At 44.4% G+C, this 20,993-nt stretch overlaps 1 protein-coding gene and 1 long non-coding RNA gene across 2 annotated transcripts in view; one reads left to right on the top strand and one right to left on the bottom strand.

Annotated features, from left to right (window-relative positions):
• The window catches only part of LOC311313099, a 41,854-nt gene that overhangs the window by 11,305 nt on the left and 9,556 nt on the right, over nucleotides 1–20,993 (bottom strand). The window lies entirely within an intron of this gene.
• On the top strand, nucleotides 9,932–11,791 carry LOC311313057 (uncharacterized protein). Its single transcript, XM_084443082.1, has 4 exons — nucleotides 9,932–10,059; nucleotides 10,665–10,729; nucleotides 10,823–10,976; nucleotides 11,421–11,791. Exons 1-4 carry the CDS (start codon nucleotides 9,983–9,985, stop codon nucleotides 11,587–11,589), a joined length of 465 nt encoding a protein of 154 aa, XP_084299208.1. The 5' UTR covers nucleotides 9,932–9,982; the 3' UTR covers nucleotides 11,590–11,791.

Genomic DNA, 20,993 nt, shown 5'->3' with positions numbered 1-20,993 from the left:
AGTGGTGTTTAAAGAAGTGGGTGTACTGTGGGTCCATGGATTAAGAAGTGGGTTTACTCCATATACCCTCCACTCCGTATACCCTCCACTACACCACTGGTGCTGTCATTGGTGATATCACAACAAGAACTACACTACACTACTAAAGGCAACATCATAGCTCACTAAAACAACAATATGTCCATGAAAGATCGAATTGATCGCAGGCGGAAACAGCAAGGTTTCTGAGTGGTCTAAAAGGTCAGTTCAGAACAAACTACAGTAATGTTGCTGCCATGGCGACTGGTCAATAAAGGGCGATGGGGCTCTGGTGAAAAGTGAAAGTTTTTAATATATATATATATATATACATATATATATACATACACATAATAATTACTCATTTAAAAAAAAGTTGTGGTCATCAATCAATCAATCAATCAAAGCTTTATTTGTATAGCGCATTTCATACCCAGAGGCAACACAATGCGCTTTACAGAGAACAAGGGAGGAGGGCATACGACCCACTCTCTACATATTCCAGAGGGAAGCAAAAAAACAGTACTCACCCGGGGGCCAGATAAGTGAGCTGTAAAAATTATTCCCTGAGCCCTCTCAACAAGGCGATCGAGCAAGCTCCTGGAGTATGTTTGTCTACCGGCTAAGAACATTTATAAAGCAATACATTACATTAAATTACATTTCAGAGTAAGAGAGGCTAAAAAAGCATCATAGGAGAGAGGACATCCTACGGACATGCTAATCCACAGCAGACACGGCGGTGTCTATCGGACTCCGGAAGTTATGGTCTGGTGGTTTCAAAAGTACAATAACGTGTAATATATAAAATATAAACAATTACGTTTATCTCTCTTCTGTGAATGAGACCTTAGCCCAGGGGTGCTAGATTCTCAGCCCTTTCCAGTGGCTTTCCAATGGGATAGTAACGGTTAGCCAATCAAAAATATCTCATGGGGCTGAAGATAGTCGCCCCGAGCCAATCAGCGTTCAATAAATAATATTTCCCCAAGACTGCGTTCTCTCATTGCGCCCTCAAACATGGTAAGTTGAGGCTGCTTGATGCCGTCTCACTATTTAGCAATGATGATGAAATAGTACTTGTTGTTGTAAAATAATGTGTTAGTTAGCTACATTTTCTAAGATTAGTGTAGCTTATTGTCATAAAAACTGTAAGGTTCTTTATTATGATCTCCATGTCTGATAAATGGATGAGCAGGTGATGCTTGCTCACATTAGTTAACAAGTGCTAGCTAGTAACATTAGCTATGCTAGCTAACGTTAGTGCAACACGTTAGCTAGTACACGATTAGTTGTAATTGCCATAAAGATCGGAAGGTTTTTTGTTAGCTATGATCTCCATCCTTAATAAATAGATGGCTAGCAAGCAGATGACGTTTGCTAGCTAACGTTAGTTAGACAGTGCTAACTAGTAGTAGTTAGCTAGCTATGTTAGCTAGCTAGTGCAGCACATAGTAGCTAACGTTTTACGTTGAAGTCTAAACCACCAGCCTCTGTCCCAAGCTCTCTCCATCAACATCCTCTGAACCAGGCTCTCAAGCTCTCTCCATCAACATCCTCTGAACCAGGCTCCCAAGCTCTCTCCATGACCATCCCTCTGAACCAGGCTCCCAAGCTCTCTCCATGACCATCCCTCTGAACCAGGCCCCCAAGCTCTCTCCATGACCATCCCTCTGAACCAGAATCCCATGCTCTCCATGACCATCCCTCTGAACCAGGCTCTCTCCATGACCATCCCTCTGAACCAGGCCCCCAAGCTCTCTCCATGACCATCCCTCTGAACCAGGCCCCCAAGCTCTCTCCATGACCATCCCTCTGAACCAGGCTCTCAAGCTCTCTCCATCAACATCCTCTGAACCAGGCTCCCAAGCTCTCTCCATGACCATCCCTCTGAACCAGGCTCCCAAGCTCTCTCCATGACCATCCCTCTGAACCAGGCTCCCAAGCTCTCTCCATGACCATCCCTCTGAACCAGGCTCCCAAGCTCTCTCCATGACCATCCCTCTGAACCAGGCTCCCAAGCTCTCTCCATGACCATCCCTCTGAACCAGGCTCCCAAGCTCTCCATCACCATCCCTCTGAACCAGGCTCCCAAGCTCTCTCCATGACCATCCCTCTGAACCAGGCTCCCAAGCTCTCTCCATGACTATCCCTCTGAACCAGGCTCTCAAGCTCTCTCCATGACCATCCCTCTGAACCAGGCTCCCAAGCTCTCTCCATGACCATCCCTCTGAACCAGAATCCCAAGCTCTCCATCACCATCCCTCTGAACCAGGCTCCCAAGCTCTCTCCATGACCATCCCTCTGAACCAGAATCCCAAGCTCTCTCCATGACCATCCCTCTGAACCAGAATCCCAAGCTCTCTCCATGACCATCCCTCTGAACCAGGCTCCCAAGCTCTCTCCATGACCATCCCTCTGAACCAGGCACCCAAGCTCTCTCTCCATGACCATCCCTCTGAACCAGGCACCCAAGCTCTCTCCATGACCATCCCTCTGAACCAGAATCCCAAGCTCTCTCCATGACCATCCCTCTGAACCAGAATCCCAAGCTCTCTCCGTCACCAGACTACCCCAAGCCTCTCCTCACCAGACTGCTTCAGACATTCCAAGTCCTTGGTGCGACCATATTGATATTGTTTGTAGAATGGATGTAGCAGTAGCTGCAGTGAGAAAATGTGCACCATTTCTTCCATCATCTTTGCGAAATCAAATTGTTTGCTCATTGGTTCTCTGTCATCTGGATTATTGCTCAGGGGTGTGGTGGTCATCTGCCTCTAAAAGCCTACTCAGGAAGTTACAAATAATACAAAATAAGGTAGCTCGACAGTGCTGCTCATCTAGGGCTAATGTGGCTGAAATGCATGTGAAACTAAAATGACTCTTTATTTACTTCTTCTTGTCTGTGAAGCGCACTGTGTTCCCTCCATGTATGAGATGCTATGAATAGAGCTGGATGAATATCGCACAGCTGACCAAGCTTCAGCTGGTCCAGCACACACCCGACTGAGTCTCTCTCACACGCACACACACCCAAAAGCACGCACACACACAAAAGCACGCACATACACACACCCAAAAGCACACACACACACACATACAAAAGCATGCACACACGCACACGTGCACATTCTCTGTCACATCAAGTCTGATGATGGGAGCTTGAGCCGAGCCAGGTCTCAGCAGCAGGTCCTACCGTGTCCCTCTGTTCTAGATGAGCCGGGCCAGGTCTCAGCAGCAGGTCCTACCGTGTCCCTCTGTTCTAGATGAGCCGAGCCAGGTCTCAGCAGCAGGTCCTACCGTGTCCCTCTGTTCTAGATGAGCAGGGCCAGGTTTCACCAGCGCGGCCAGGGGACATCTCAAGGTCACGGTCATTCACTAAGCCATGAATTATTGAACTTTAGCAAGCTACGTTTCTGTGAAGCCACCTCTCTCTCTCTCTACCAAGTTCTGTCTGTGACTGTCTGAGTCATTTTCTACATCTCTCTGTCTCCTACTGTATTAACCCCTCCCTCTCTTTCTGTATCGTATCTTGTCTGTCTCCCTATCTCCGTCCGTTTCTCCCCCTCTCTCTCTCCCTCGCTCACTCCATGTCAGTGGGCTACAGATAGATTCAGCTGTCAGAGCTGAACAGACAGTGACGCCAGCAATGACAAGATGAATGCTGTTAATCACACAGCCTAGTCCACGAGGCTCACACATCATCTACAAGACAATCTAGGACAGGGCCATCAGGCTCTGGTTGCAGTCCTGTGATACACACACACAAACACACACACACAAACACACACGCGCACACACACAAGTAACAATCACACACACACACACAACACACATACACAAACTAAACTCTTACAGAGTACCCAAACTTGTTAAATATGGCCAGTGACCACACAGTAGACACATTCCTGAGAGAGAAAGTGTGTGTGAGAGAGAGAGAGAGAGAGACAGAGAGAGAGAGAGAGAGAGGGAGGGAGGGAGGGGGGAGAGAGAGGAGGGGGAGGGAGAAAGGGATTTAGTCTAATACCTGACCACACCAAACCAGTCAGCTATAATCTCTTCCTCCAGCCCTCCAATCAAATGTGCATTTCTGCAGGAGATCCCGTGTGGCAGGCACAAAAGGGTGTCTCGACTTGAGACGCCGGAGAGGCTCCGCTGTTGCAGTGAGGCTGTCATGGAGCAGGTGGTTAGGCTCCACGGCCCGGCAGGTGAGACCAGTAGACCAGGGCTGGGGCTGCCGTATGCAATGTTTTTGCACTGGCATCCCAGTCTGATCGGACCAGTTGTCTCATCAATGCCACACAAGCTGCTAACTTCTTGTGCAGTGACTCGAGGTGTCGGCGGAATGTGAGCGACTTCTCCAATGTCACGCCGAAATAAGTTGGTTCAGCGCAGGATGGCAGGAGTGTTCCATTGATGTGTATTTGGAGCTCACGTTTGGCTTCCTTGTTGTTAAGGTGGAAGGCCGCTAGTGTCTGCATGTCCTGGCTCAGGGTCTCCTCCTCGGCCAGGGAGTCTCCAGAGGAGTACACTAGCGCAAGGTCGTCTGCGTAGGCGTACTTCCTGGAGACTGTGTTCGGCAGGTCGTAGGTGTAGATGTTATAGAGGAAGGGGGCCAGGACAGATCCCTGGGAGACGCCGTTCTTAAGGCATCGCAACCTGCTTTGCGGTCCACTACCGGTGGTGAGGGTAAAGCTGCGATTTCTGACAAGCTCTATGATCATGCTGACCATGTGCCTGTCCGGCAGCAGGCGGAGCAGCTTGGATACACCTATGACGGGGTGGAGGAACACAGCAGTGGTACATACCTCAGAAGGAAGATCTGTCTGTCTCTGCTCCTCACCCAGCATGAAGAGACACACCAGAGACGCAAACAAACACACACCACACCCAAGGGGAGTTCTGTAACCTTGAGGAGAGTAGTTAGACAGACAGAGGGAGAACCTGTCCTGTGTGTGCATGTGTGTGTGTGTTAGGGATGCTCCGATTGTACGGCCACCGATTTAAATCGGCTGATTTTCACTCCAAATGACTTGATCGGTGGTTGCCAAATTGGCCGATCGCAAAAGCCGATCTTTTAAAGCTACATGAGATATCTCGGAACTATGGCAGCCCCTCTGAACGTGATAAAATCGGCACTGCATTTTAAGAATCACACTTCCCACAATTCACCACTCACTCGCTGTAATGATGGGAAAAAAATGATGATGATAAATGTGCGTGGAGCAGACTGGACCGGAAGATTGTAGCTACTTCAATGGACTTAGTTTTCAATGGTAGTGTTTGTTGTTAATATTGTGACACGCAAAACGTGTCACTTCCGCTTCCACCACAAGATTTCCCGCCAGTGTACTAGCCAGTACACCAAAATTCTAAAATAATAAATTCACAGGTTGAATTCAGAGTGCAGTCACGCGTCACGAAAACGAGTTTTGGGGTCTTGCTAAGGCCAGTTCATAAACTAATAGCAAAGGTGGTATATACAAGTGTATATCCTTGCATATAAAACTTGCAACAGCCCTGGTTATTTTTCAGGCACACACAGAAATGGATTGTAACTTGCAAACAAGTGTCTTCTCCAGCGAGGCTTGTTGTGGATCCGCTGTTGCATATTAGGGTTAGGGTTAGGGTGATGTCTCAGTAAGTGGTTTCGTAGATTTGTGGTATTTCCACAATATTTCACCTCCACGTTGTACAGCTTACATATACACTGTAAACAATTGCTGTACATTTACAGTTAAATTGTACAGCTCATTACCGTTTCTGTGGAATACAGCACTTTGCTGCATGGAACAATGCATTCTGGGAGTCTTGTGTGGACAACCGTCGCCAATGACGGCACCTACAGCACAGTGCTGTAAACATGCGTTTCGGTCCGGTTGATTTCCTGTACTATCCGCCATTGCTGGGATTTTAAAACGTTTTTAAACCGCTTTGATGTTAATATTATTATGTTTTAATAAACTTTCATGCCTGTAATTACCACCATAGAATCCCAATATGTGGAAACTTTATCCAAATTACGCCTATATCTACAAGTTTAGATAGACGATTTAGATAGCCATTTTCTATGGTGTTTCCATAACAACCGTCAGCAGTGGGGACTTTCACTTTTTTGCGCTTTTTCAATGGTTGAAAAAGTTTAAAAGTTTAGCCTTAGTAGGCTAAACTTTTAAGTATTGGGTTTCAGTTCACTCGAATAGCTTGCAATGTGAAGCAAAACATCAAATTGTTATCAACTTTATTGTTGGCTTACATCAGTTATCCGGACGCGTTATCCGGACCTAGGTAGGATGCAATCATGGGACAGACGTTAAGTTCAAATGAATGGTGACGTCACCGCTACTGAAACAAGTCAGCGCATCAGCGGCCAGGCATGCCGCTCACCGCCGCAGATGCATCTCTGCAACGTTAGCTTCTCTAATTTAAAAAAACGATTCACCTTATGGTAAGTACGGTCGTTTTCACAGCATGTATGTTATGGAGTTATAATATGTGTTGATATTCCAAGTTAGTTAGACGTTCCCGCCAGCCCCCTTCAATTTTTCGATTTCAGCAAAACCTAGCTAGCCCTCACCCAGACGCATGGTATGGTGTCATATGAGCCAAGTAACGTTAGCCCAAGTATTTTAGCTACTGTTTGTACGACCAAATTATTACCAAGTAGTGTTCGGGGGTACATTTACGTTACAGTCGAGTTAGGGGCTATGCAAACGGCACCCTTGGGTGTCGAGACTATTTTGGCTTGTTGATTTTTTTCAAACGCCAACCGAAAAGGAAGTACGTTAGCAATAGAACACGATGTCGGTTAGTTAGCTAACGTTAGCTAGCTAGTGGGTTTGGAGTGCTGTCAGCTAGCTAGCGCCTCGTGCTGGCTAACATCGTTCATTAAAGCACTGCGGTGCCGTACAATATTGACTTAAATACAAAAATTTTACCAATACAGCCTATATTACTCTTTAACTGCACCGTATCAAGAGTTATTTTAAATGATTTATTTTGGATGGTCAAGATTCACTTCAGATTGTGTCAGATGTAAACTTAAGAAAACGGCAGCCATCTATGTAATCCTGAAGTGTAGCCTATATTACCAGGATACCATTTCTCTCTCCTGGGCCTGTTGTAAGCTTGACATTTCATAATTTCTCTTTCCCAGCACTACCTAGAGCCTACCTAGTGTCTGACTGTAAGTGTACACACTAGAGGTCTTCTCGGGTCTAAAATGTGGACCCGAAACCGAGATGGACCCGAGACATTTGTTCCGAGATCCGACTAAATCTGATCATTTTTTAAAATATGTATACCGGACCCGATTTTGTCCGAGAGCAGGAGTAGGACAGAGACCCGAGACCCGAGTCGGATCGGGTATTTTACAGATCCGACAGGCAGTAGTAGAAAGTAGCAGTAGCATTAATCACTTAGGCTGTCACGGCTGTTGGCTTGCATGCTGTTGCATCACAGTTTGATGGAATTGCGATTTCCTCTCAATCTTGACAGGATCAATCGCTGTTTTGTCAGGCTGTGATGTGGCAGCATGGAAATGAAACGGCCGTAAATAAATAAGGCTACACAAAGCTGCCACTAGGTTTGACCTCTTTATATTCATTTTCTTTCAGCTTATTATTCACAAGGTAGGCTACTGGTGGTGGCTGCCGTATCTCCGCTCGCGTCGCGCCCGCGGTCTCACTGAATTCGCGTCATGCGTTTCTCTCGGGTATTACGTATAATGACACAGACCCGAGACCCGAGCTAATAGAATCGGATCCACCCGAACCCAATTGACCATAATAAAAGCGTGGAAATGTGGACCCGGACCCGTACGGGTCTCGGGTCCAGTTCGGGTCCTCTCGGATTTACCCGACCCGTGAAGACCTCTAGTACACACACACTCTCTCTCTCTCACTAACATTCTCCCAGTCTGGAGAAGGTGGATTGTATCACAATCAACCGTGTTCCATAGATGACCTCCAGAGTCTGGTTGAGCCTGTGCTGACCATCACCAAAGGAGTCCGTAGTCCGTACAGCGCATGCCCAGTATCCCGGTCTGTGAAGGTAAATACACACGCATGTCTCCACACTCCAGACTGGGAGAATGTGAGGAAGGGAAGCAGATGAGCGGAGCCATTATAAGACATTTTATTGCTAGCTCCCTTCCCCCTGGAACTCCACCAGTGTTTTGAGGACTCTTGACATTTCACAGCACCTTCCATCGACACAAGGCCGAGTAGATAATGGGTGAATTTTTATTTTAAAGTGAACTCTCTCTTTAAATACCCAATTCATTTGTTTTTGTGTGTGTTTTTCCAGCTTTTCTGACCAACCCAGCCCAACCAACCCAACCCAGACGTTATTGATTCAGACTTAAATCTGTCTGTGCACGTAAGTGGGTTTTTCTTGGTAGTTGCTAGTTTTACTTTTCTCAGGCAATGTTTTAAACTTCTTGTAAACATGTTCCACTGCCAATTTTGTGCACATGTAAGCAATGATATTTCAGCATTTTTAAGGCACATAAAACTCCATAGAAATCTTCCAAATTCTGCTTACAAATGTGGTATGCCATGTGTGACCTATCTATGGTGGTTCTTCACCACTCTTTCCCCTCACTAGAGTGATGTCCAGCATAGAGGAGCAGATCAGGGGAGATGTCCTACAGATTTTGCCAAGTCTTCCTAGGGAGACACTGGACCAGTTGTTGGAGAGGCTAATAGAACACTGTGGTGTGGAAAGTAAAGAAGATCTGCAATATGTAAGAGAGGAGGATATCTCAGAATTGCTCAGGCCCATTCAGTGCAGGAAAATCCTCAGTGCTTGGAAGTTAGGTAATGTACACAATTACATGGGGCCTTGGGGAGATGTTTTTTAATGTTTCAGATCACTTAAAGTGTCTGACTAAAGACTAGTTGCCATTGATGCATTTGGTTAAGGTTCGAGCCAGAACTACTCGGACTAGAACTAGTAATGCATATGTCCTTACAGATAAGTTTGGGCAATCAGTTTGACTCATGCTTTTTTTGTCATATCAACATTTTGTGTGCTTATCAGAGCCTTGCATTTCAGAGCCAGAGGGCCACACTCCAAACCGTCCAGTCCTATCATCGAGCTCCAGCGAAGACCTTCCAAGCCCCACAGCCTCCAACACCCCAAGACGCTCCGCATCAAGTTCCACATCCAGTACCCAGAGATGTCTCACATCCTCCATCACCTGGTCTGAAACATTTGAAGTTCAGTGGGACAAAATGCCTGATAAACTACAATCTGCCCTTGCAAAGGGGGAGAGACCATTACCAGCTCATCGCCGGCAAATGATTCGAATACTTGCTGATGAAGTCCAAAAGATTGAGTCCAACCCCACCAAAGCACAGTGTCTTATCGGTCTGTCGTAAAATAGTCAGGCGGTATCCAAAGAGCTTTGCAGATACAGATAAACAAGGAACAGGCAGTGCAGCGTACGCATCACTCCTGGCACAGCTGAAAACCCGCATAGAGCACTTGAATAGGAACAACTACTTGGCACACCACCGTTCTCAGAGGGCAGGAGACACCACACCAAAGAGAGGATACACTGACACTTACGGCTGTAAAAGTTGGCAGCCAGATATAGCGCCCAGTGAGACTCATGAGCGTCTTGAAGAAAAACAAAACAGGATGGTGGAGCTCTTCTCACAAGAAGGTGTAGCCGGTGGAGAAAGAGGCGAAGTGAATCAACTGATGGAGTCAACATACAGCCTGCAACGTCGCATGATAAATGCCACCCCAGCCCCCCCCATTGGGGATTTGAAAAAAGCTTGGCCTTTTCTTTTTATTCCAAGGGGCATGTTTACTCATTTTCAACTACTGACTGAGAAGGATGTCCGCAGAGAGATGGAGCAATCAATGATTGACTGGGGTACACCACTCATTGAGTACTTCAGGAAGAAGCCAGGCAACAAAGAGGTCCAGTCTGCCCTGCCCAGAGAGGGAGCGGATGTGGCCTCCTCCACTGTGCCACTTCTCTTGGCCCACTTCAAGGAGGCCAAGGAAGGACTTATCCTTGAAGCTGATGTAAGTTACTTTCTCTTAAGTTTACAGTATACTTGCCTTTTACCAATGCTTGTTGCGAGTGGCATTGTTTACATTGCCTGTGTACTTTGCTTGTAGGTCCTCAAATGATTATCGATGTATCCACACATACTTTACCATGTTCGTTTTTGAGCACCCGCACAGCCAGGACACAGGCAATGCTCCAAACAAATGCAGGATGCTTGTGGTTGACATCTTGCATGCATGTATGCCTATTTAAAAGCAAGTTTATCTGTTGCCTTAAAGTGGAGATGAAATCGTGAAATCCACAGAATCCTACAATTTGATGCATTTCCTACTAAAACAGGGCAGTGTGGTTTCGGTTTTAATTTTAATGTTATCAAGTGGGCAGGTTATCACAGTTTGGGGTGGGACATAACATTTACATTAAGTTATTTTTATGATTGACGGGTGTACTGTATATCATGAGATATTGGTTTGTATATATCCGTACAAGCTGATTCCTTTTCAGTAGGAAATGTGTCAATTTGTAGGATTCCACTGCCATTTCATCTAGATTTGAAGTCATTGTTTTGAACGAGGTAAGAATGCACAAATAATTTGTTTCTTGGGTTTGTTTCCTGCAGGCGGCTGCATCAGCTGCTGATGTCCAAGATGACCCTACCTGCCAGTCCTCGACTGATAGTGCTTGGTATGTACCCTCTATGCTACCTGTCATAACCATTCATCTTTCATTAGTCGTTTATTCGAAAGATATGAAATCCTAAATGATTTCTTGTTTCAGGTGATACTCGGCACTGGATGCTAAGCATTGAGGGCCAGGTGGTGTGCGAGGGGACCACTCTTGTGTCTGGCCTCGCTGTGCTTTTTGCGTCCTATTATAACTTTAACCTGCAGTACCAGGATGAGGTGGCCTGTACGCTGGAATTCATTCAAAGGTGAGCAGCTCACACACACTTTCACCTACATACACATCAATGTGCTTTCTTTCATCCTGATTGTCTAATTATAATAGGTGTGTTTTTGTGAAAATCACACAGCCGTTTTTGTCTCAATATTCTCACACACATTGTATTACAGACTGAATGTACTCTAGTTTGAAAGTTTTTATGGTGCATCTGGACTGGGGTCAAACTGTCTAGAATATTATTGGTCTGTGTGTGCTGTGGGTCTGTGGCATTTAATAACTGAACCGATAATGTAATACCATACTTGGCACTGTTTTATTTATTGGTAATTAAGTGTCACGCTTCCACAATACTCACCCGTACTGTTGCTTCTTTCAGCTTTGAGCCCCTCCCCCCCCCCCCCATCGGATTGCTATGTACATACATTTATTATGTGTGTTTCCTGTTTTTTCCCCCTCAAAATTGCCATTTCAGACGGTTTATGGATATAAATCCAGAGAGGGGTACCAAGGCCAAACAAGGCAAAGTGGTGTCTAAGAAGACGGGAAGAGATGTGCAGAAGAAGCCACACACCGTCAATCCACACGTTGCCACCCTTCTGCGCAAGATTATGGATTATAAGTGGGACTTTGTAAATCAGTAAATACACACACACACACCTCCCACTCTCTGCTCTTATCTGCCTCCTCTTTCTGCCTCCTCTTTCTTTATGTTCTGTCTCTCCACTCTGCCTGTTCGCAGGGTGTTTCGCCTGCAAGGTGTGTTTGATTTGGATGCCGGGGCGGTCTGTGGGGTGAGGTTAAGGTTTAGGGATGGGGTTAGGATTAGGGGTGGGGTTAAGGTTAGGGATGGGGTTAGGATTAGGGGTGTGGTTAGGGTTAGCGGTGGGGTTAGAGGTAGAATTTACTTTTTTAGAATGGCCTAATTTCTTTAAGGTATTTTTTATTTCTCAGATTTATAGCTTTATCCTTGTGTTGTAGGCCTACTCTGTTTATATGTGCTTTTTAGTGTTACTCTGTTTATATTAGTGTAACAATGTAACTATGTTCCTTTTATTATCTGCATATAGATAAAACCTTTAATATAAACAATTTGAGGTGTTCTGCATTTCTTAATAAAATGTTTTATCCTAAATTGCATTTCTCTAAGTTTTTAAACTAGCAGATACAGATCCAGTGTAGGGCTGCCAGTAGATTGCTGTTAGTTGAAATATGAATGTTGCTGTAAAGTTAGTGATGGAGTTGTCAGCCAAATACTGCTAATTTAAATATTCACATTAAATTGCTGTAAATAAAAAAAGAAATAATACAGAATAGTACTGGTATTGAAATTACAGTAATATTACATATTTACATGAAATTGCTGTAAATTGAAATGAATAATACAGAATGGTACTGTAATTTAAATTACAGTAATATTACATATTTACATGAAATTGCTGTAAATAGAAATGAATAATACAGAATAGTACTGTAATTTAAATTACAGTAATATTACATATTTACATATAATTGCTGTAAATACAATAATTTCAATTACAGTACTATTCTGTAAATTTATTTTACAGTAATGTTGCTGTAAGATTACAGCAAGTGGCTGGCAACTGAGCTGCCAGCAGATTGCTGTAAATTTAATGTGAAATTTTTTACAGTGTAGCTTTGCTTTTGTTCAGTTCTTCTCTGTCGTCATGTTTTTAAAATCCAAAATGCAACCAGACATCTGGCTTTAGACCTGTCAGTGACTTGAGTGGAGCAGCCCCCGCCATGCTTTTAGACTCAACTGTGTAAAGAGATCTCATTCTGTGAGATCTGGCTAATTCTCGTTGCACAACATCTGGCCACGAGATCTCGTTGCGGGTTGAAGCTGCAAGCAGGAAAAGGCATAAAAGATCAATCTCGGGATTTATGAATCGATAATCGCTCATTCAAATTAAGACCAATTTTGAATTGGGAAATCAATTTTTTAAACCCTGCCCTAACTCTGCATACTACATAATAGTCTGGGCCACTTCGTCCCCCAAGCTGGTGTTCTGAGGGTGTATCAACGGGTCAAAAGTGAAAGAGTTACAGGTCGTAGCAGCAAATGAGAGACACTAGCCCAGGTTAGATGGGCGGGGCATATCTATAGGTGGGAACGCCTGATCGCAAAAGTCGTTACTGATTGGTGTCGCCGGGATTCCGGCACTACCAATGAATTGCCAGGATTTAAACACCAGATTTCTGCATGAAGTGTCCAGACCCATAGAGAGATCTGCAGCATGCAGTAACATAGCTTGCGTGGTGTATCAGCAAAAGAACTCTCATGGGTCTGGTGTTGAGACTAATGGGCAACCTTAATCTAAATCTATGCAAGTAAAGACAGTGTCATCATATCGGTACAATAATATGGGTGTCATGACCCGGCTCTAAGGCCAATTACAAAAATGGAGCCGACACGGTTGTATATAAAAAGGTAACAAATTTATTTAAAGTGAGAGGGCCTCGAGCTCAGGTTGCAGTCTCTCTTATGTAGTGCCCCCGGCCAGGTGCATCTGGTCAGCTTAATGGGCTGGGCCCCGCCCACCTGCCCAGAAGAGCAGGCACAGCCAACCAGGCACCGACAACCAGCCCTGCTGGTCGTCACAATGGGTAAGACCATTCTATGAGGAAAAGTCTTTTTTTTTATTTAAATAAATTGGTATCGGCCGTTCCTGAGGAAAATAATCAGTAATCAGTATCGGGCCCAAAAATCCAGATCGGAGCATCCCTAGTGTGTTTGTGTATGTGTATAAAGGTCTTCAGCAGCATCATCCCCCCATGGCTGAGTCTCTACCCATCAATACCCTCCAGTGGAACTGGAACCCAACACTGGTGCGCTCTCTCTCTCTCTTTCTCTCTCTCTCCCTTTCTCTCTCTCTCTTTCTTTCTCTTTCTCTCTCTCTCTCTTTCTCTCTCTCCCTCCCTCCCTCCGTCACTCTCACACTGGGACTAGATAAGCAACGTGTTCATTACAGCTCTGACAGATATAAGGACTTGGTTCCTCCTCAGAGACTGAGCAGCCTACTCACTACAGAGCTATTCTGTTACGGGCCCAGTGATAGAGAGAGAGAGAGACAGAGAGGGAGAGAGAGGGAGAGAGACAGAGAGAGAGAGCGCAATGGAGAGGGAGAGAGTGTAACTTTATGCAACAAGTACAGTATGTATCTGTCTTTTTACCTTGGTTTGTACTTCAACTATTTGCACAATGTCGAACACAGATGTTTGAACTAGGCTACCTTTATTATCTTTTTGTTATCCACTTATCTCCAGCCTTGCCTTTTGTGCTTCAACTATAACTACTATTGCACATTGTTGAACAGTGTACATTAATATAGTAATAAACTAGTAATAGTTTTTAATGCCTCTATTTCTTTTTAGTGTAATGTTTACATTTACGTTTACATTATATTTTTTCACAAGGCCTGTCAGAATGATATGTCGAACAACAATTTTTTGGACATGATTGCGATTTGTTAAACCGCGGTTGAACCATTTCCCCCCCGGAATGCTACTAGGTAGTTATAGCCACCAAAAGGCTGTTGCCATGGAATAGTAATGTTAACAAGTACTGGCTAGCTTATTCTAGCTAGCTAGCTGTTAGCTAACACAGTTGATAACCATGGATGTATTAAGAGAACTGGATATGACATTGAAAGACAGCCGCCCATTCATTTATGAAAGTTGCTCACCCAGTGCATGAAGCCGAAAAAGTTTATTTCGTCCTGTAGACCAACTCACATGCGCAGTCATGTTTGCTGCCCTTTTTTCCCACAGGCCAGTGCGGCGCTGCCATAGACATGCATGGGGAAAGAAACAGCTGGAAACTCTATAAAAATAGACCTACATGTAATGATTTAAAATACAGGCGGACCGATTATCGGTCACCGATATATCGGTACCCGATATGGCCTAATTTGGCCATTTTGGGTCATATCGGTATCGGTAAAATGTCTTCCGATACATGCCGATAGGAAAAATAAAATGTATGCAAAAAGTACGTCTTGGGTCTGTTAAACCCTAGTGTAGGCTAATGCTTTATTTTGTCAAGCAGAGTGCGGCGCCAAGCTCACAGCCCGCCCACCGTCACTCATGGAATCACTTTTCAATCTCTCACTCACAGCAGGTTTGATTCCTCGCCGACCAAAGCACTGAAACCAGCATTTATCAGCGGAGTTTATTTCATATGATGCAACGGTAAGTAAGTTCAATGTGATGACTGGTTCATGAAATAAATAAGTAACTGTTAACATCACTAGCCGCATCTCATTGTCCCAGTCCTTTCAACCTCCCCCCCGTGTCTGGTTACTACGAGACACCTGGTAACCATAATCGCAGTCTCAGTAGCATTACGCGAGTGACGTTAGCACAGAATGAAGGGCACAGTTCATGTTTTAAGTTGCAAAAAAATGAGCCCAACACATGCCAGTATAATAATAATGGTCGTGTTCATTTCCCCGTGTTTGTGAATGGCAGCGTGCTGGAATACAAGCCCCTACCGTGTGTGTGTCAGTAGTTCCACTGCAAGCTTGCCAAAACAGTATCTCAATAAAGTCTCAGTGACAGGCGAGGCTACTCACTTCTATTTAACGTTGTCGTCATTTTACTTGTCATACTGTAGCGTATACATTGACTGGCTGCAGCGGTTTGCGTCCCTGCTTTCGCTCGTACAGTTCTCTTCCCAATACACACACACACACACACACACACACACACACACACACACATACACACACACATATACAAATACACACATTTTATTGAAATATGAGTCCCTGGAGTAGAGAATAAAGGGAAATACAGCGCAGCTGCAGTGGTGAAATATACAAGTGTAACTTTACATTTAGGCTACTGCAAGTAAAGTTTGTCACTATTCAGATTTGTTTTGCATGTAAAATATAGCAAAAAGAACTATTCTCTATCTACATAAAAAAAATATGTATAGATATAAAAATATAATATAGGTATTTAAATACCCAATACATTTTTTTTTTAAACGATTAGGCTACATTTTAAAATTTTTGCTTAAATTAAATGTTTTTCTTTCCTTTATCACACAGATGGCTGAAAAAAAGGAGAGTGGCCAGCAAAGTCTGGGACTTGGCTACTTCACAAAGAAAAATGATGACACAGTGACCTGCAATACATGAGAAGCAGAGATAAGCCAGGGATCTGACAAACCTAGCGGCAAGACTACTAGCAGTATGTGGTATCACCTGAAATATGTGGTATCACCTGAAATATGTGGTATCACCTGAAATATGTGGTATCACCTGAAAATAGCCACAAAGATCTCCATGACGAGGCTGAGGCTCTGTGAATGGCTGAAACAGCTGTACAAAAAAGCGTCTCAATACAGCAGCATCAATGCAGCAGAGCAGAGCACACTACCACAGAGCACACTACCACAGAGCACACTACCACAGAGCACACTACCACAGAGCACACTACCACAGATGTTTGACCAATTAACACAATGGAAACCTGGAGATCCAAGAGCAAGGAAGCTGGACAAATTGGTGATGGAGATGATAGCCACAGACATACAATCATACAACATGGTTGAAGGTGTTGGTTTTAAAAGGCTTGTAGCTGCTCTAGAGCCGAGGTAAACCCTGAAAACAGAGAAGTTCTACCGCACACAGAAGCTGCATGAAGTGCATGGCCAACTGGTGGGAAGAATCATAGAGCTTCTCTCTGTTGAAAATGCTGGCGAAGACATAGCATTCACAACAGACTGCTGGTCAGGGACCACCGAAGCACTGATGAGCTTGACCGCTCATTATGTTGAAAAACAGTGGAAAAGAGTACAAGTCATACTTAATGTGAAGGCGATGACAGGATCTCACACTGGCCAGTACATAAGTGAGCTGTTTTTACAGATGCTGGAGGAGTGGGCCATTGACTGCAAGCGCGTACTGCTCGTACTACGTGACAGCAGGGCCAACGTGGTGAAAGCGATGACAGTTATAGACTTGCCAGGCCTCAGCTGTTATGCCCACATGCTCCAACTGGTAGTACACAATGGCCTTAAATCACAGAGGGCTGTAGCGATGTCATTGCTAAGCTGAGGAGGTGTGCCACCCACTTCGGTCAACTCCATCATTGCAAAACAGAAGCTTCAAACGATCCAGAAGCAGGTAGGTGCCCCTGATCATTCCATCCTTCAGGAAACACCAACAAGATGGAATTCAACCTTACACATGCTGGAAATAATGCTGGAGCAGAAACAAGCGCTCACACTGTACGCTGTGGAGCACGGGCATATTACATACCCAACTGCTGATGAGTGGGACATAGTGGGCAAACTCATTGAGACTGACTCCTATAGAAGACTCACAAAGGAGACGAGCAGGGCGGATGCTTCCATCTCATGCATCTTACCCACGACTGCAGTACTACATCTACATCGCTACCTGGAGTCACTCGGTCAAAACACAAGGGGAATCCTAACCCTGAGAAAGGAAATGCTGGACAGTTTGAACAGGAGATTTGGAGCCATGGAGAAAACAAGAGAAGTGGTTTTGGCCTGCACGTTGGATCCTCGCTACAAGCAACGCCCTCTGTCAGAATAAATAACAATAAATAGGGCCAAAATCTGCCTCCAGGAAGAGGCAGAACAAGTCAGCAGCAGACAATGCACCAAAGCAAGCAGCAGCACTGTATAATCTAACCCTAACCCTAACCCACACTGTATCCACCAGCACAGCAGGAAGCCGCGGTACAGCCCTTTCCAGCGCCAATACTGAAGCATCTGGATTGAGTTGAGATGGAGACAGAAACACAAGAGGGAGAAAATGATGGAGACAGAGAGACAGATATATTGTGAGAGAGAGAAAGACAGACAGGGAGGGAGGCAGAGGGAGGGAGAAAGAGGGGGGGGGGGGCAGAGGGAGGGAGACAGAGGGGAGGACAGTCTTCTGTTCATAGGCCAGGCCAGGGGAACTGAGGCGTACGCACATAACATCCCAGTCTAAAAATAGCTCTGCTGCAGCTGCAGAGCCAGATGACCTGGGATGCTAGCTCGCAGTTTACACTTACACACACACACACACACACATATAATACGTACGTAGGACATAGCACATACGTAGGACATAGCACAAATACACACAGCACGCACACGCACACACACACAAGGATTGTCCAATTAAGCCAGCGGGGAGAGGACAGGCACAGCAGGTAAATACCAATAGCCTATCTCAGCAATGCATGCTAAAAATAACTAAGGCTAGCCACACACACACACACACACACACACACACACACACACACACACACACACACACACACACACACACACACACACACACACACAGTGGTCAGGCTCTTCCACTTCCCATGGAGTGGAGACAGGGAAAGGGGCTGGCAGAGCTAGTACGGACAGTATGATGCAGCACTTACACACAGAGAACTGTCCAGAAACACACAAGGAGTTAATCTCTCCAGAAACACAGCTAGTCTCTCCAGAAACACACAAGGAGTTAGTCTCTCCAGAAACACAGGAGCTAGTCTCTCCAGAAACACATATATGAGGAGCTAGTCTCTCCAGAAACACACGTATGAGGAGCTAGTCTCTCCAGAAACACACGTATGAGGAGCTAGTCTCTCCAGAAACACACGTAAGAGGAGCTAGTCTCTCCAGAAACACACGTATGAGGAGCTAGTCTCTCCAGAAACACACGTATGAGGAGCTAGTCTCTTCAGAAACACACGTATGAGGAGCTAGTCTCTCCAGAAACACACAAGGAGTAAGTCTCTTCAGAAACACACGTATGAGTAGCTAGTCTCTCCAGAAACATACGTATGAGGAGCTAGTCTCTCCACTCCACAGCTGCCTGGCTAGATAATTTCAATGTTAAAATTACAAACATTATTGATGCCGTTGCGCCCACTAAGGTGAAGGTGGTCTCTGGTAAGAGAAGATCTCCATGGAGAAACGCCATGCTGGTCAGAATAGAAAAGAGAGAGTGTCGAAAATCTGAACGCAGATGGCGAAAAACAAATCTCCATGTTCATTATGACATCTATAAAGAGAGACTTCGCATTTATAATATGGAGCTGAGAAATGCACGACAGACCTTTTCTGACATCATCACCAAAAACCATAACAATGCGCGTGCTTTGTTTGCCACTGTTGATAGGCTGACAAACCCTCCTGTGTCAGTAGCCTCTGAACTTCTATCCACCAGGGCCTGCAATGAATTTGCCTCATTCTTCACTGACAAAATTCAGAAAATTAGACAAGTTAGTGCCTCCATTCCAGGTACAGGACATGTGTCGTCACAGTGTCCACTTAAAATCAATAATTGTACCATGACACAATTTAATCCGATCAACCATAAAACCCTGGGGGACACTATACAATATCTGAAATCCTCCACCTGTTGCCTTGATGTTCTACCTACAGACTTCTTCAAAACTGTATCCAACTGCATGGCCTCTGATTTACTACAAATTGTAAACACATCTCTTCTTTCAGGTGTGTTCCCACATACCCTGAAAACTGCAGTCATCAAGCCACTCTTAAAAAAGAATAATCTAGACAGCTCACAAATGAACAATTATAGGCCCATATCAAACCTCCCATTTCTAAGCAAAATAATTGAAAAGGTTGTTTTCCAACAACTGAATAACTTCCTGGCACTAAGTAATGGCTTTGATGTCTTCCAGTCAGGATTTCGACCACATCACAGCACCGAGACTGCTCTAATTAAGGTATTTAATATCATCCATTTAAACACAGATAATGGCAAAATCTCAGTTTTAGTATTACTGGATCTCAGCGCTGCGTTCGACACGGTAGACCACAACATACTACTAGGCCGACTGGAAAATTGGTTGGGAATTTCTGGTAGTGTTAGATTGGTTTGAATCCTACTTAAAGGACAGGGATTATTTTGTGTCTATAGGCAATTACAAATCTGAGCTGACAAAAATGACCTGTGGAGTTCCCCAAGGCTCCATCCTGGGGCCTCTTCTGTTCAACATTTACATGCTCCCACTAACTCAAATTATGGAAAACAAAATATGTTACCATAGCTATGCAGATGACACACAAATTTATATCACTATATCACCAGGAGACTATAATCCCATACAAGCGCTGAGTAAGTGCATTCAACAAATCAATGATTGGATGTGCCAGAACTTTCTCCAACTAAACAAAAATAAAACTGAAGTAATTGTCTTTGGAGCCAAAGAAGAACGATTAAAAGTCAGTGCTCAATAGGGTTGGGCCGATGGACGATATCATCGTCCATCGCCAATGGTTGATAGAAAAATACGATGGTTGAGAACCATCGTCACATCGGCGCTTTTTAAACGCTTGAGCTGTGAAAATGGAACAGTTGGGTATTATATATGTGTAGGCCTACGTTAATGGAACAGTTGGGTATTATATATGTGTAGGCCTACATTAATGAAGACCATTTAATACGTTTCCCACAGTTATTGTGTCCTTCGTGAAGAATTTGGACAGCAAACTGAGCGAGAGGCATATGGTGCGAGTCGACGCCTATACCGGAGTTATTTCTGCTTCTTTAAACATTGTAAATAATTAGATTAACTAATTTGAGTCGTAATCTACTAATTCTAGGCCTATGTGTCATAAAATGTAACAGATTAGAATGTATCTATAGCTTAACAAACATTATCACAATTTGATGTAGTTCAACAGCCCGTGCGCTCATGGAACATTGTACACACGGACACGGAGTGAACATCATGTTTGTTTAGCTGTATAAATTCTAATCTGTTAAATTATATGACACATAAACAATGTAGTGGAAGGGCATAGGCAAACATTTGCAACTTCTTCCCTCAGTCATTTATGATACAAGACTAGGCCTATAACTAGGCCTATGACTAGCCTATAATAGTAGGGTCTTCGGACTCGACTTGATAAACGATTTCATCAAACTTAGCCTGCCATGATCAGCCACATGCAACATAAATATTACTTGTTACAACAATAATATAGCATTAGCCTAATTTTTTGCAATTTAATTCTTACCTTTTCGCCACATTGAGG

The sequence above is a fragment of the Borostomias antarcticus genome (genome assembly GCF_949987555.1).
Source record: "Borostomias antarcticus genome assembly, chromosome: 9".
NCBI classification, from domain to species: Eukaryota; Metazoa; Chordata; class Actinopteri; order Stomiiformes; family Stomiidae; genus Borostomias; species Borostomias antarcticus.
Note: the sequence above shows the minus strand (reverse complement) of the source record. Positions and strands in the feature narration are given on the sequence as shown.

Excerpts from the sequence above, each read along its gene's own strand:
- LOC311313057 (XM_084443082.1), top strand. The coding sequence starts at position 9,983 with ATGTGGCCTCCTCCACTGTGCCACTTCTCTTGGCCCACTTCAAGGAGG. Across the intron at positions 10,730-10,822 it reads TCCTCGACTGATAGTGCTTG|GTGATACTCGGCACTGGATG; the intron begins GTATGTACCCTC and ends TTCTTGTTTCAG. Across the intron at positions 10,977-11,420 it reads ACGCTGGAATTCATTCAAAG|ACGGTTTATGGATATAAATC; the intron begins GTGAGCAGCTCA and ends TTGCCATTTCAG.